The sequence below is a fragment of the Astatotilapia calliptera genome, chromosome 12 (assembly GCF_964374335.1).
Source record: "Astatotilapia calliptera chromosome 12, fAstCal68.1, whole genome shotgun sequence".
In the NCBI taxonomy this organism is placed as follows: Eukaryota; Metazoa; Chordata; class Actinopteri; order Cichliformes; family Cichlidae; genus Astatotilapia; species Astatotilapia calliptera.
In genome coordinates this window covers 4689611-4703401 of record NC_137433.1, presented here as the reverse complement: position 1 = coordinate 4703401, position 13791 = coordinate 4689611, and the positions used below count along the sequence as shown (strand labels likewise).

At 41.4% G+C, this 13791-nt stretch overlaps 1 protein-coding gene across 2 annotated transcripts in view; it reads right to left on the bottom strand.

Annotated features, from left to right (window-relative positions):
- Positions 1-13791, bottom strand: part of LOC145432138 (glutathione hydrolase 5 proenzyme-like) — a 30325-nt gene that overhangs the window by 14539 nt on the left and 1995 nt on the right. The window contains exons 5-9 of one of the 2 annotated variants that reach the window (XM_080308745.1): positions 12410-12594; positions 12214-12305; positions 10724-10830; positions 10447-10557; positions 10145-10360 (exon numbers count right to left, since the gene is read on the bottom strand). In XM_080308745.1, coding sequence (XP_080164871.1) covers positions 10223-10360; positions 10447-10557; positions 10724-10830; positions 12214-12305; positions 12410-12594 — 633 coding nt within the window. In that variant the 3' untranslated portion in view covers positions 10145-10222. Of the gene's footprint in view, positions 1-10144; positions 10361-10446; positions 10558-10723; positions 10831-12213; positions 12306-12409; positions 12595-13791 lie in introns of those variants that run through there. The other variant, XM_080308744.1, reaches the window with a different exon arrangement.

Genomic DNA, 13791 nt, shown 5'->3' with positions numbered 1-13791 from the left:
TCACCCTCACACACAATAATAATATTAAAATAATATTTGTACATAAAAATAAAAATGTTCAAATCTAAATTCTGATTCTAATGAATGAGAATACTTTATCAAATCCTAAGGAAATTATAAGGTTACAGTTGCTCCAAGACAATGAGAACAGTAACAGACTGCATATGTTGTTTTTTAATTTAGTACAAAGTTTACAAAATATAAGAAATAGATGTAATATGTACAAATAGCTCAATTATAAATATCCAGTTTTATGATTATAAGTTTCTGCTGCGCTATATACATATGGACAGTATTTTTTTTTTAAAATATCCATGGAGGAGAGAAAAAGAGAACTTATCTCAGACTGAGCTTCTAGTAGGAGATCAGTATGAGAACAGAAAACAAAAAAACCATGTGGTGGGTATGGGGTAAGAGTTTCCCGGTGTAGACAGCAGCATCCAGTCCTGCAGCATCTCTGCGCTGGAGGCAAGTATCTGAGGTGTTTGGAGGGAGGAGGGGGATGAGGGTATGTCTGTGTCTGTATACGTGTGTGTGTGCGCATGTGTATCCTGTGTTCAGCTGAGAGAGTGTCCCTTCACCCGGTTGGGCAGAAGTAAACAGTCCTACAGCCAACCTTTTAGGCTCTCTGCGCCTTGAAGGGTGTAGCGCAGAGAGCCATAACACAGTCTCGTTATAAGGGAGAAGAATTTGTTGTTTTCAGCCACCCTCGGCCTTGAGGTCCTTCTAGCAGTAACTTGGGTAGTTAGATGAGAGAAATGGTGGTTGTTTGGGTTTAGTGCGATCGAGCTGCATCCAATTTTACAGCAGATCTAAATGTCCGTCAATGATCTGTGTTCAATAAGAACAGTCTGGGTACTCAGAGCCCATCTTTAGGTTTTATAGAACATGACTGAGAGACTCTCTGAGGGTTAAAGTTAGACAAAACTAGACAAGGACATAAGAAACCAAGCAGGAAAGATAAGATGAGGGAGAGGGAGAGAGATGCAACCGCCTCCGTTAGAGCCAAAGAGAAGAAGTCAGTGAACGTGTGAGTTCTGGGTGGTTATAGCTTTTTGGGAAGAAACTATTTTTGAGTCTGTCAGTCTTTGTGCCGATGCACCTGTAGCACTTTCTTGAGGGAAGCAGGTTGAACAGGTCAAAACCAGGGTGGGAGCTGTCCTTGATGTTTGTTGCTCTGTTGAGGCAGCAGAAGGAATAGATGTCCATCAGGGAGGGGAAAGGGCCACAGGTCATCATATGTGTTGCCTTGACTACTCCTCTATCCACCTTAGTGCAACTGTCATAACATGCTGTGATGCAGTATGTCAGCTGGCTCTCAATAGACGAGCAGTAGAAGGTCAGCAGCAGGTTGGAGTCCAGTTTGTGCTTCCTGAGGACCCCTACAATCAATTCTTTGGTCTTTGTCACATTGAGCTGCAAAGGATTCTGCTTGCACCATGTGACAAAGGACTTACTCACAGCCTCACTCTCATCACCCATGTATCCAACCACCACAGAGTCATCAGAAAACTTCTGAAGATGGCAGGTCTCTGTGCAGTGGATGAAGTCTGTGGTGTAGAGGGTAGAGAGCTGGTCCAGATGGGCGTAGACATGATTGAGCAGGTACATGATGGCGTCCTCAGCTCCGAGGCGGGGCTGGTGGGGGAACTGAAGGGGATCCTGTTGTGGCATGACAATAGGCTGGAGCTGGATGAATTTTTCCAGTGTCTTCATGACGTGTAAGTCACAGGCCTGTAATTCTGGGGGCCACTGGGACATGGCGTACCAGTCGGGGGACGAAGGAGGAACTGTATGCATCCTTAACATTAGCATACAGTAGGTCTACAATTCTCTCCCTGTGTGAAAGTTAGCAGTATAGTCAAAGCTGACATGGTTGAAGTCACCCATACATAGCAATGAAGGCACTCGGGTGCTGAGTCTATAACCAGGCTATGGCAGAGTGGATAGAATAGAATAATCCTTTAATTGTCCCACAAGGGGAAATTTGGTGGATAATGTCACAAGCAGCCTCGCCTGTCTAAAGTGTTATGTCCCATGCAGTCCTTGCTATAACTTGTGTCCGTCGTTGGAGCTAACTCTGATAGCTTAGTCAGCTAGCCGCTAACTGGCTTTCTGGGCAGAGATACAATGGCTTGTCCGAGCTGCACTAACCCACCTCTCTTGGATGGACATGGGATGGGTCACAAGTGAGCCCTCAGATATATCTCTGGGTAACATTACTACATTTACTATAATAGCCACACAGGTTTACAGTTGGTTTTGAGCTCGGTTTGCTTTATTTTTTGATCACAGTATGTGAATATACGGTTGTAGTGAGGAAGATATTTTTAATGAGATATTTTTAAGAGTTTGCAGCTCTGTGTGCCACTCTCTCTCTGCTTATACAAGTGAATATATGAGCTCACCCAGCAGTATCTTGCCTTCTCACATCTCTATGCCAGTAATTATTCGAGTAGAATATTTATCTATATAATATTTATTTGATTACACTTTAAATCCAGGTCAGAGAGAGGGTATTGTTTTCTTTTACACATGCACATTTAATAAATTAAAGCGGTACTATCTAAAACAAATCTTTATTACAAATCACTCCGGTTGACAAAAATGTGAATTCTGGCGCCTGGCAGTACCTTGAAGCAGCAGGTACGCCACGTGTTGGAACTGGGGTGAAGTGCACCAAAACTTCAGATTTTGTCACAGTCACATGACCCGTGTGTTTTGAAAGCAATTGTTTTCTATAAGCTTCTGTCTCTTCTGCAGAACATAAAGTTTCTGACTCGTGATTTCCAAAAGGCAGCTTAAATGTAATCCAATAATGAAAACAAGGCAGACATTAAACACTGAAGAAAGGAATTTATTGTACACAAAACTGTCAGTTTGAAAATAAAACATTTTCAGTTCAAGTCCGGGTTATCTATTCCTGTCAATAAAACCCATTAAACAGCTATAAAAAGAAAACTGTTGCTTTTCAAACTCCTTTTCTGATTAACTTTAACCCTGAGCACATCAGCAGAATTACCTACACTTTATAACAGCAAAACAATAACAGGATGAACTGTGCAAAAAAATCTTAATATGCAAACTGAAGGAAAAAAAAAACTAATATTGAAAAGCATTTAAATGTGACTTAGAATATTCAGATAAAAAAACTGACATTTCTATTTGGCTCTAACAGTGTGTGAGATCTAGCTTTGTTGATACTGACATGCCAGTAACAGTAACTGCTAGGGATGGGTATCGTTTAGGTTTTATCCGATACCGGTGCCAAATCGGTACTTTTGAAACGGTGCCGGTGCTCAAACGGTGCTCAAACCGGTGTTTAAAGAATGGAGAACACAAAATTGGTCCAAAAACCTCTCATGTTCAGCTGTTTTTTGTAAAAAGATAACAATGTTAGCCTTTTCTGCAGCTATGGGGCATATATGGTATCACTCTTGGCTGGAAGCAGTGCTTAAACAATGGAAAAAACACAAACTTTGTCCAAAAACCTCTCATGTTTAACTGTTTTCCACTTTTTCTTTGGTCATTTTAGCCTTTTTGGCCAGGGTGAAGGGAGTATCTGCCATCAAACAAGAAGACAGCCGCATGTAGCTATGATGATGTTTGCTAGTTTATGGAACGCCAGGACTGCCATAATGAATTAATTAAATACACCATTAAATAATTAATTAAATGTGTCAATAATTAATTAAAATTGGAATTAATTAATTAAATAAATAGTTATGACACATGTAATTAATTAATTATTGACACATTAAATTAATTATTTATGTATTTCACATTTTAATTAATTATTGACACATGTAATTAATTATTGACACATTTAATTAATTATTTAATGATATATTTATTTATTTCATTTTGGCAGTCCTGGCGCCTGGCTCTCATCATGAAATAATTTTATCTGTCAGCCTCACCCATCAAACTCAGGGGGCGGGGTTAACGCTGATCGAGTCAAAACCATTGCTTTGGCCTGGTGGCCATTGTTTCTAGCACACAACCGGCATGTGGAAGCTAACAGAACGGACTTTGAAAAACCCTCTTTGTGTGTCACCAAATACCGTTTTAATATTTTTTTTAGCCGAGAATGTAGTGGTTTAATCTTCATGTGTCTGGTCGGTTTGTCAAGATACAGCCTCTTTGCAAAAGTGCTTCGATGATGTCGGAGATGTCTGCCCAGTCTCACGGCAAAGCGTGGGATAGACCCGCTCGCCTCGCAAGCAATCCCACCGACAAAGCGCAGGCCCCGGTACACAGCTGTAGTAACCCCCGCTGACTTCTTTTACTGAGGTTATATTTATCGATGTTTTATTTCCTGATGTTCTTATGCGTCCTACGTGTTTCAGTCGCCAATTCTGAATTATAACTAACATTAAAAACATGTTTAAGGAGGAGAGAGAGCAAATAAATCTGTTTAACATCTGATCTTTGGGTTTTTGTTCAGTAATCAGCGTGACCTGTGTATAAACACATAAAAGAGATAACGTTGGTGTTTCTGTCATGTAGTAACTGCTGGCTTTAACTGTACAAAGGTTGTTCGACACTATGAAACACATACAGACTTCATGATGTTCGGCTAATATTTTTATTGTGAATATTAATCATGAGGGTAAACGGCCCTGTACACCACGGAGCGAGGTCAGCATATCCACGATATCCTCAGCTCCACAGAGTTTCCCAGCTGACTATCTAACTGCCAACTATTCCAGAGACGTGAAAATATACAGCATAAAGAAAAGTGTAAGAGACTCAGCAGCAGATTAGAATAACAGTTATACATTTAATAAATCACCAAATGAATCCAAGAAACGAGCAAACCTGTTCCGACAATTTGAGTTTGTATTCCCTCAGCTGCAGACTCGCTGCTGTTTAAATGTTTGAAAAGGAAGATTAGATATAAACAAACCTCAAACATAGACTCAGTCTGCCTTCACATTTGATATGAGGCCAGCACGTATAGTGGCTGTGTCCTGTTTTAAGATCATACATGTAAAATTGTCGTCTGACCTCCGTCGATCCAGCCGCTCAGAGTCCGTGGTTACCATGGTTACTGCATAAGCAGCTATAATGTTAACAGCTGGCACTGAGGAAACCTACCGGCAGCATGGGTGTTTATGTTTTTCATTGCAAAAGAACCGTCTGAATGGTTAACTGAAGTTAACTTGGATAAATTATAGTTAAGGAGTATCACAGATAACCCCTATGTGAGCTGTGTGACTGGTCACCACTACACTGAAATCAGCAGGCTATTACTGAAATACACGTGCTATATCATAAACTATGATATAAATAGGGAGGTCCTATTGACATGTTTAGTTTTAAAGGACACCTTCCTGCCTTTAGTCTCATTCATGAGCAGTATTAGTTTTCTTCTAACATCCAGAAGTCTGCACCATGTGTTTCATAGTTTGTAACAAGCCTTTGACAGGTAAACATAACATGACCGAAAAAGAAAGGAGAAAAAAAAAAAAAAAAAAAAGAGAGAGAGAGAGAGAGAGAGAGAGAGAGAGAGAGAGAGAGAGAGAGAGAGAGAGAGAGAGAGAGAGAGAGAGAGAGAGAGAGTGTTGACATAAGAAGAGAAAATGCTCTCAATTATGGAGACAGACAAATGGTTCATTTATGTTTGATGTGTGTTTATTCCTCCCTAAATATCGTCGGTGAAGTTTGCCATGCACGTCAGATTTTCCTGCGCATTTTTACACCTCTGCCAACAGAGAGAGAGAAAAAAATCACATTCTAACAGACAGCTGGTGCTCAGAATACAGTTGAATAACTATTAAAAAACAGATGATATTTAGATGATAGTTCAGTCTAACACATGTGCCAGTGAACCGTTAAACGTCTGTGAAACTATGTAGTTATGAGACGTAACTTTAACCTCAGCCAAACCGATTTGCTCAGTTGTAAATAAAACAGCGACGTAAACGTGATCCGACAGACAGAACCTGAGTGAATGAAGTCCAGCGTTTAACCACTGAGAGCTAAAACTCAGCTGAGGTTTGAAAGCTGTGTGCCGGTGATTGGACATCAGCCGCTGATGAAGCTGTTCGCCTATAAAGTGCTCTGTAAGGAAACGAGCTCCAGCAGCTCTGCGCTCGGGGAAAACACTATATTTACTTATCTTGTGCAGAAAAATGCGCTGACATTGCGTTATATCGAGCACCGGCTGCCCAGTTAAACTGTGACTATCACCAGGTAACGTAGGCGTGTTTCTTGAATTAGCAGCAGGTGTTAAACAGCTGACAGATGAGGAGGAGGATGCATGCAGGTAAACTGAGGGTCTGTTGAGCTGATCGCTGGTTTCGTAAGAAAAATGTCAGCTCGTTCTTTATGTTACAGAAGCACAGAGACACAAGACCAGGCGGAAAGAGACGATCGTTCGGTGAAAATGAGAATCTGCGAATGCAACATGTGGAACACGGAGAGTGGAATATGTAAACAAACCGGTTAACGTAACCCCCTGGGTGCACTCTGCATGCTAACTGTTAGCAGAGCTAGTGAAATCTCTGAAAACATCTGAGCACTTTTGCAAACATGTTCTATGTTGACAACCTGACCAGACATACGGCGCGACATTCGCGGCTAAAACACTGTTAAAAGTGTAGCTGGTGACAGAAAAACGGGGTATTTTAAAACTACACCACCACCATTGCTGCCTGTGATTTGATCTGCATTCTGGGATACCTGGCTGCCCCAAGTCTACACAAGCAATCGATTATCTAGGATCGACCTGTTTTGACTTACTTTGCACGGCAACCAATCAAATGTTAGAGAAGCTGCATGGGCAGCGTTAACCCCGCCCCCTGAGTTTGATGGGTGAGGCTGACAGATAAAATTATTTCATGATGAGAGCCAGGCGTCAGGACTGCCAAAATGAAATAAATAAATATATCATTAAATAATGAATTAAATGTGTCAATAATTAATTAAAATGTGAAATACATAAATAATTAATTAAATGTGTCAATAATTAATTAATTAAATGTGTCAATAATTAATTAAAATGTGAAATACATAAATAATTAATTAAATGTGTCAATAATTAATTAATTACATGTGTCATAACTATTTATTTAATTAATTAATTCCAATTTTAATTAATTATTGACACATTTAATTAATTATTTAATGGTGTATTTAATTATTTCATTATGGCAGTCCTGGCGTTCCATACTAGTTCACCTTACATGCATTAATGTAATAACGTGGTTAGCCTACTCAACGAAAATTACACACGGACAACATTAAGCTACTCACGCAGAGAAGAACGGCTGCTGCTGCATCATCATCCGTCATCATTTCTGCTACACTGGCAGGGCTAGGGGCCAAGACTCCATTCTTCGGGTTTTTGGGGGATATTGCTCCGGGTCCGATAACAGGCAACCCACCCGCAGTAGATGTGCACGGTGTGAGGTCTCGCAGCAAGCTATCAAATACGGCGCATTTCTCGGCTTTTAAAAAAACGCTATGCGTCGCCAGGTGTTACCTCCTTTGACAGTATCACAGTATCAGCTTAAAGCACTTGTTGCTGCTGAGTTTGCATATTTTGCTGTGAAGTACAGTCAGACTTTTGACCGCTTCGTCTTGGGCATTTTTAATCTGTAGCTCTGCTCTAAAAGAACGTACGTACCTGGCCCCGCCTACCATTCTCGGAAACGTAAAATGATTGGCTCGAATCGAAAAAAAAAAGCACCGAAATAAAGCACCGAAATGTGCGCTGCTTTTCGGTCTGGTTACTACCGTTTATGTCAGACCACCGGACACCGGTACCCATCCCTAGTAACTGCACTTGTGTAGTAGGACTCCTAATGTTTTTGGTTTTGTTTATACTACAAATCAATTGATAGATAACTTAGGGCTGCCATAAAGTGGACCTTACTTTCTCTCACTTCTGGACAATTCAGTGGGCTAAAATTTACAAAGTAAACATAAATTTGATGAGACTTGAAAATATGAATTGTTTACTGGTGGAATGGAACATGAAGTCTGTAGCTCATTTTCCAACAATCTTTTATATAACCAAAGATTTCTGCAGTCAGTCTCTTCCTGCTGGCCTGATGCAGGTTGAAGAAACATCGTCATAGGCTTCACATTTCAACCTGAAAGCTGTGTCCTTGTTTTTTTATATTCTATGATTTATGATGAACAAATATTTAAAACGTCATATTGATCGTATAAAATTGAGGCAGATATATAAATCCCTAACATTTTTCAAAAACATTCTAGTTTACAATGCTGTCTTTGCACTATTTTGCATTAAATTTGGGATTTAAATAATCTGATCATCACATTATGTTTTCAATATTACAAACTTTTTTTTAGACACAAGCAGTGACGTGAATAACGGCGTTAAAAGTACTTTTATCAGTAACTAGTAATCTAATTACTATTCAGTCTTTACAACGCAGTTACCCTTACTAACAAGAAAATGCGGTGCGGACGCGTTACTATTTTTCAACACTCAGACAGTTGAAGCTGTCCTCAGGGCGAAACAATCGCAAAAGTGCTGCTGATTTGCTGAGGAAAAATAGCCACAATAAACCAATCACATGACCAATTTAAGATGCTATAGCAACAACCCAAGACAACCCTGAGTCTTCACTTTTGTGTTAAAAGTGTGTTGATAGGCCATGTAAAACTAGAGTCATGATAAATAAATATATATTTAATGTTTTTTCCTGAATACTATCGTTGTTTATGTTTACTGAGGGAAGAAACAGTAAAAACTTCACCTCTGCTTGTCAGCAAAAATTTAAAAAACAAAAAACAAAACCATCCTTTCCTATTGGTGTTCTGTAAATAGTTTGAAATAGTTATCAGGTCTTTAAGTTTGATGTCATTAACTGTTTCTGGGTCCCACAGTCAAACGATCACTGTGGCATCATTGAGAGTTACAAACTGTCTAAATTTATGAAATTTAACAGAGTTAGAAGTTAGCAGGAAGTTAGCTCGCTAGCTTCCACTTCTATGTATTTAAATAGTCTGTTGTAATGGGATATTTTCGTTTTGGGATTTTGGTGGAGAGCCTTCGTGGTTTTATTTTCCTTATCTTTGTTTTTCTACGTTGCACCCCGGTTGCCTAGGCCGGTTGCGAGAGGTTCCGGGATTGCCTTCGCTGGGGGGTCCGGGGACCGCCCCAGCCTTTGTCGTCTGCTGGAGGGTCCGTGGGACCGCTCCAGCCTTCATTCGCCTTCGCTGAAGGGTCCGAGGGACCACTCCAGCCTTCATCCGCCTTCGCTAGATGGTCCGTGGGACCGCTCCATCCTTCGTCGTCTGCTGGAGGGTCGGTGGGGCCGCTCCAGCCGTCATCAGCTTAGTCTGCCTTCGCTTCAGCCGTCCGTCTCCGCTGGAGGGTCCGAGGGACCGCTCCAGCCTTCATCCGCCTTCGCTGGAGGGTCCGTGGGACCGCTCCAGCCTCCGTCGTCTGCTGGAGGGTCAGTGGGACCGCTCCAGCCTTCATCAGCTTCGTCTGCCTTCGCTGAGGGGAGGGTCCGTGGGACCGCCCCAGCCTTTGTCGTCGCTGGAGGGTCCGTGGGACCACTCCAGCCTTCATCTGCCTTCGCTGGAGGGTCCGTGGGACTGCTCCAGCCTTCGTCGTCTGCTGGAGGGTCAGTGGGACCACTCCAGCCTTCATCGGCTTCGTCTGTCTGGATCAAACTTTTCACTTGGTGTTAAATGTTTGATTTTTGGGTGGGGGGAACTGTTACGTTTCGGTGTTGTCAGTGTGTTGTTTTTGGCGTGACTGTTATGTGTTTCCTGTTTACTTTGAAAGTCTGTGTTATCTTAGTGTTTTCAGTTTACGTTTCCCTGTCTCGTCAGTTCTAATTTGCCCCAGCTGTGTTTCCCTCCTGTTGTCCATTTTCCTGATTGCTCCCTCTATGTATTTAAACCCTGTGTTTCAGTGTGTCATGGTCGCGATCTCCCCTGGGTTGTAAATAGTTTGGTGTTTTGTTGTAAAGAAATAGTTTGTTGTAAATAGTTGTGAATGGGTTTGTTAATATTTTCGTCATGGGATATTTTCGTTTTGGGATTTTGGTGGAGAGCCTTCGTGGTTTTATTTTCCTTATCTTTGTTTTTCTACGTTGCACCCCGGTTGCCTAGACCGGGGTGTAACATACACCATGTTCTGACTGAGAGATTTCGAAAAAATGAAAACAAACAGCTCTGCTATCATAACCTTAAGACCATACTCTATAACTAACATCACTGATTCTTGGTCTCAGTAACCAGCTGCTTTGCCTTTTTTCCTTTCATCAGACCACGCAGAGATACAGCTGCCCGCCTTTTCCACAGCGTTAACTGTGTTGTAGAATTTTGCTATTTTATGTCCCTTAGCTTCAAGACCATCAACTACATCCTGCAGGGCAAAGAGGAGAGAGACTCAGATGGAACAAGAGAAGTAGAACTTATTAATTTATCATTTAAATACATTGAATAAATTACCTTTTCAAGCTTGGGTTCAGGTTTTACTTCACTTTTAGAGTCTACAAGAACAACCAGAGTATCAATTGCCTCCTTAAGACTCTTTCTAAACCAAAGGTGGTTCATGAGCGCCTTGGAGAGAAAAAATAAATCTATGAGGTGAGAATGTGATGATTACAGGATAAATTAGGTCGAAGAATCTTGTTGCTATGATGCAGCAAAGACGGGCATCAGTCCGTATCAATTTATTTTATTTAATATGTAACGGCACCTTTGTGTGTGTACCATGCATACATACCGAGGCCACTGCCGGTGGAATCATTTCAGCACCAGACCCTCCAATCACCAGCGTCTTCGACGGAGACTTCAGCACAGAAGGGGCCATATTGGAGGGAGGCCGCTCCCCTGAGAAATACAACAAAGACCTTGAATAGCAGGACAAAACTACAGTCCAAAATGTCTCCATGAATCTCGGAATGATGAGATCAAGCTAAAGCCATTCTGTTATACCTGTGTGCAAAAAATGCACTGCACCCGAAATATTTCATAGTTCAGCAAAACTGATCAATCTAATAAACATGAACCTACACCATCCTCCCTATTCTGATATGTTAAAAAGTACTTAGCAGCAATTTTAAAGAACCAAACTAATAGGGTTACCAATTCCCAACAAAAAAAAGAAATAAAAATAATAAAAGGGAATCACCCTCCACCTCATGATGCTTAATAGTTACTATATACAATAATGGATTTCTATACATTTTTGCATCAGATGAAAACTTTGGTTGTAAGATTCAGATAATTTTTTTTAAACTAGACATTAGAATAAGAAAGAAAAGTATGTCTTTGTGCCCCCTCTCCCTGTTCATGCCCTACCTGGCCCTGTGGCAAAACTTTGCTCATCCAGACTGCTGATCGGTACTGCACGCTACATCCACTCTATCACGTGACGCATACTGCTCCGATGTGCTACAAGGTTATAAGCTGGGTTACGCTATGTCGCAATTTTTGTGAGGTGCTTTTGTGATATTCAGTGGATTGGATTACATTTTTTATTTCTCTCCGATATCCGATTCAGTAATTTAGGTCAGTATCGGACCGATACGTAATATCAGATCGGCCCATCTCTAAGGTTAACCCACTTCAATGGAGACAAAACCCAACAATAAGATGAGCCCCTATTTGGTGACAGTGGGAAGGAAAAACTCCCTTTTAACAGCAAGAAACCTCCAACAGCAACAGGCTCACAGAGGGGCAGTCATCTGCTGTGACCAGCTGAGGACAGATTTAGAGAGTTTATGTAATTTGTGTTTATAGAAGTTCACTCAGAGCTCAACTGTGCCTGTTCTTAAACATTCAAAACATTTCAGCAGGCTATGACATTAAATGAAAAATGCCATTTTAATTCAAATTTACCTGATGTGCTTTGGTTTGGCAGTTTTGTTGACCATTTTCATGATCAACAAAACATGATGCGCCACAATGAATTATGAAATGACATTTTCTCCGCAAATTTCCTCAGTGGTGCTTTTTTTGGTACTATTAGATTAAAAATTCATGGTGTGCAGTTTCCCCAGGTGTTGTTGTATTTTCTTTCAAATTTCTTATGTTGCGACACGCTAATATGTACAAACATGCATATTTATCAAGTATATGTTATATTAACCACGCTTAACACATTAGTTTAGAAGATGAATTAAAATTGCAAATTAGTACTATCAGAACTCAGAGGTCCAGAATATTTGTTATTAAATATTAAATTTAGAAGGAATCCTGCTGATCCCTTACCATGAAAGATGTTATCAGCTCTACCACAGAAGTCATTTAGGTGGTTGTTGAGGATGATTCCAGTGCTTGAAGAGAGGACATTGGACCCAAATCTGTAAAGAGTAAACATTAAATGAACTAGGTCTAAACCCTGTGACACTGTTGTGGAAAAGTCAGCTGGTTTCTAACAGTGAAACAGAATGATGCAGGTACGGACTCATCATTGATGCTGCTGGTGACAGACACAGCAGATCCATCTTCAGCCAGCACAGATACATGTGTGGTGCCGATGCTGTCCAGATATGAGTTTTTGCCGTAATACTGGGGATCGTGAGTCTTGTCGCTGCTGATCAAGCTCCGTATGTGGTTGGCAAAGCTATCCACTGTCAAATTCTTTGCCATCTGTGCGAAATACAGAGCATCGGAATTACACAAAATTAACAATAATCATAATATGAATAATAATACATACTAAAATACTTTGAGACAAATATAAAAGTAATTTAGGTTTATCTGCTTTAAAAACATTTATTTATACTTATAGGTTTTAAAAGTTACATCACTGCTCAGAATTGTGCTGAAATAAAAATGCAGAGTTACTGGGAAAGGCTGAGACACAAAGCATTTTTTCAGAGTACTCTATGCAGTAAAATGCATAGAGTACTCGACCTGCTCCAGTTTGCATACAGAGCTAACAGATCAACTGAAGATGCCATTGCTACAACGCTCCACACCACCATCTCTCACCTGGAAGTGCAGGGCCGTTACGCCAGGCTGCTCTTTGTTGACTTTAGCTCCGCTTTCAATACGATACTCCCGGACAGACTAATAGATAAACTGCTGGAAATTGGACTTCCTTCCACCACCTGCCGCTGGATCAGAGACTTCCTCTCAGACCGTGTACAGAGAGTTAGAGTGGGGCCTCATCTTTCCTCAGCCCTCAGCCTCAACACCGGCTCTCCACAAGGCTGTGTACTGAGTCCCCTACTGTACACTCTGTACACACATGACTGTGTTAGTTCCCACCCAGACAACACAGTCATCAAGTTTGCAGATGATACCACTGTGGTGGGGCTCATCTCAGGGGGAGATGAGACTGCATACAGAGCTGAAGTTCAGAGGCTGTCAGATTGGTGTGCAGACAACAACCTGGACCTCAATACCACCAAAACAAAAGAACTGGTAGTTGACTTCAGAAGGAGGAAGTCCGAGCTGCAGCCTGTCAGCATCAACGGGGAGTGCGTGGAAAGGGTCTCCAGTTTCAAGTTTCTGGGTGTGCACATAGACACAGACCTCCAATGGAGCTCTAACACCTCTGCGGTCTTAAAGAAGGCCCAACAGCGTCTCCACTTTCTGAGAATCCTCAGAAAAATGGACCTGAAGAAGGAACTGCTGACCGTCTTCTACCGCTGCTCCATTGAAAGTGTGCTGACATATTGCATCGGTGTGTGGTTCTCCAGCTGCACCACAGCACACAGAAAGGCACTCCAGAGGGTCATCAACATGGCCCAAAAAATCATTGGACATCCTCTTCCCTCCCTGAAGGACCTGTACAGCACTCGCTGTCTCAAGAGGGCACGCAGCATCCTACGGGACTGC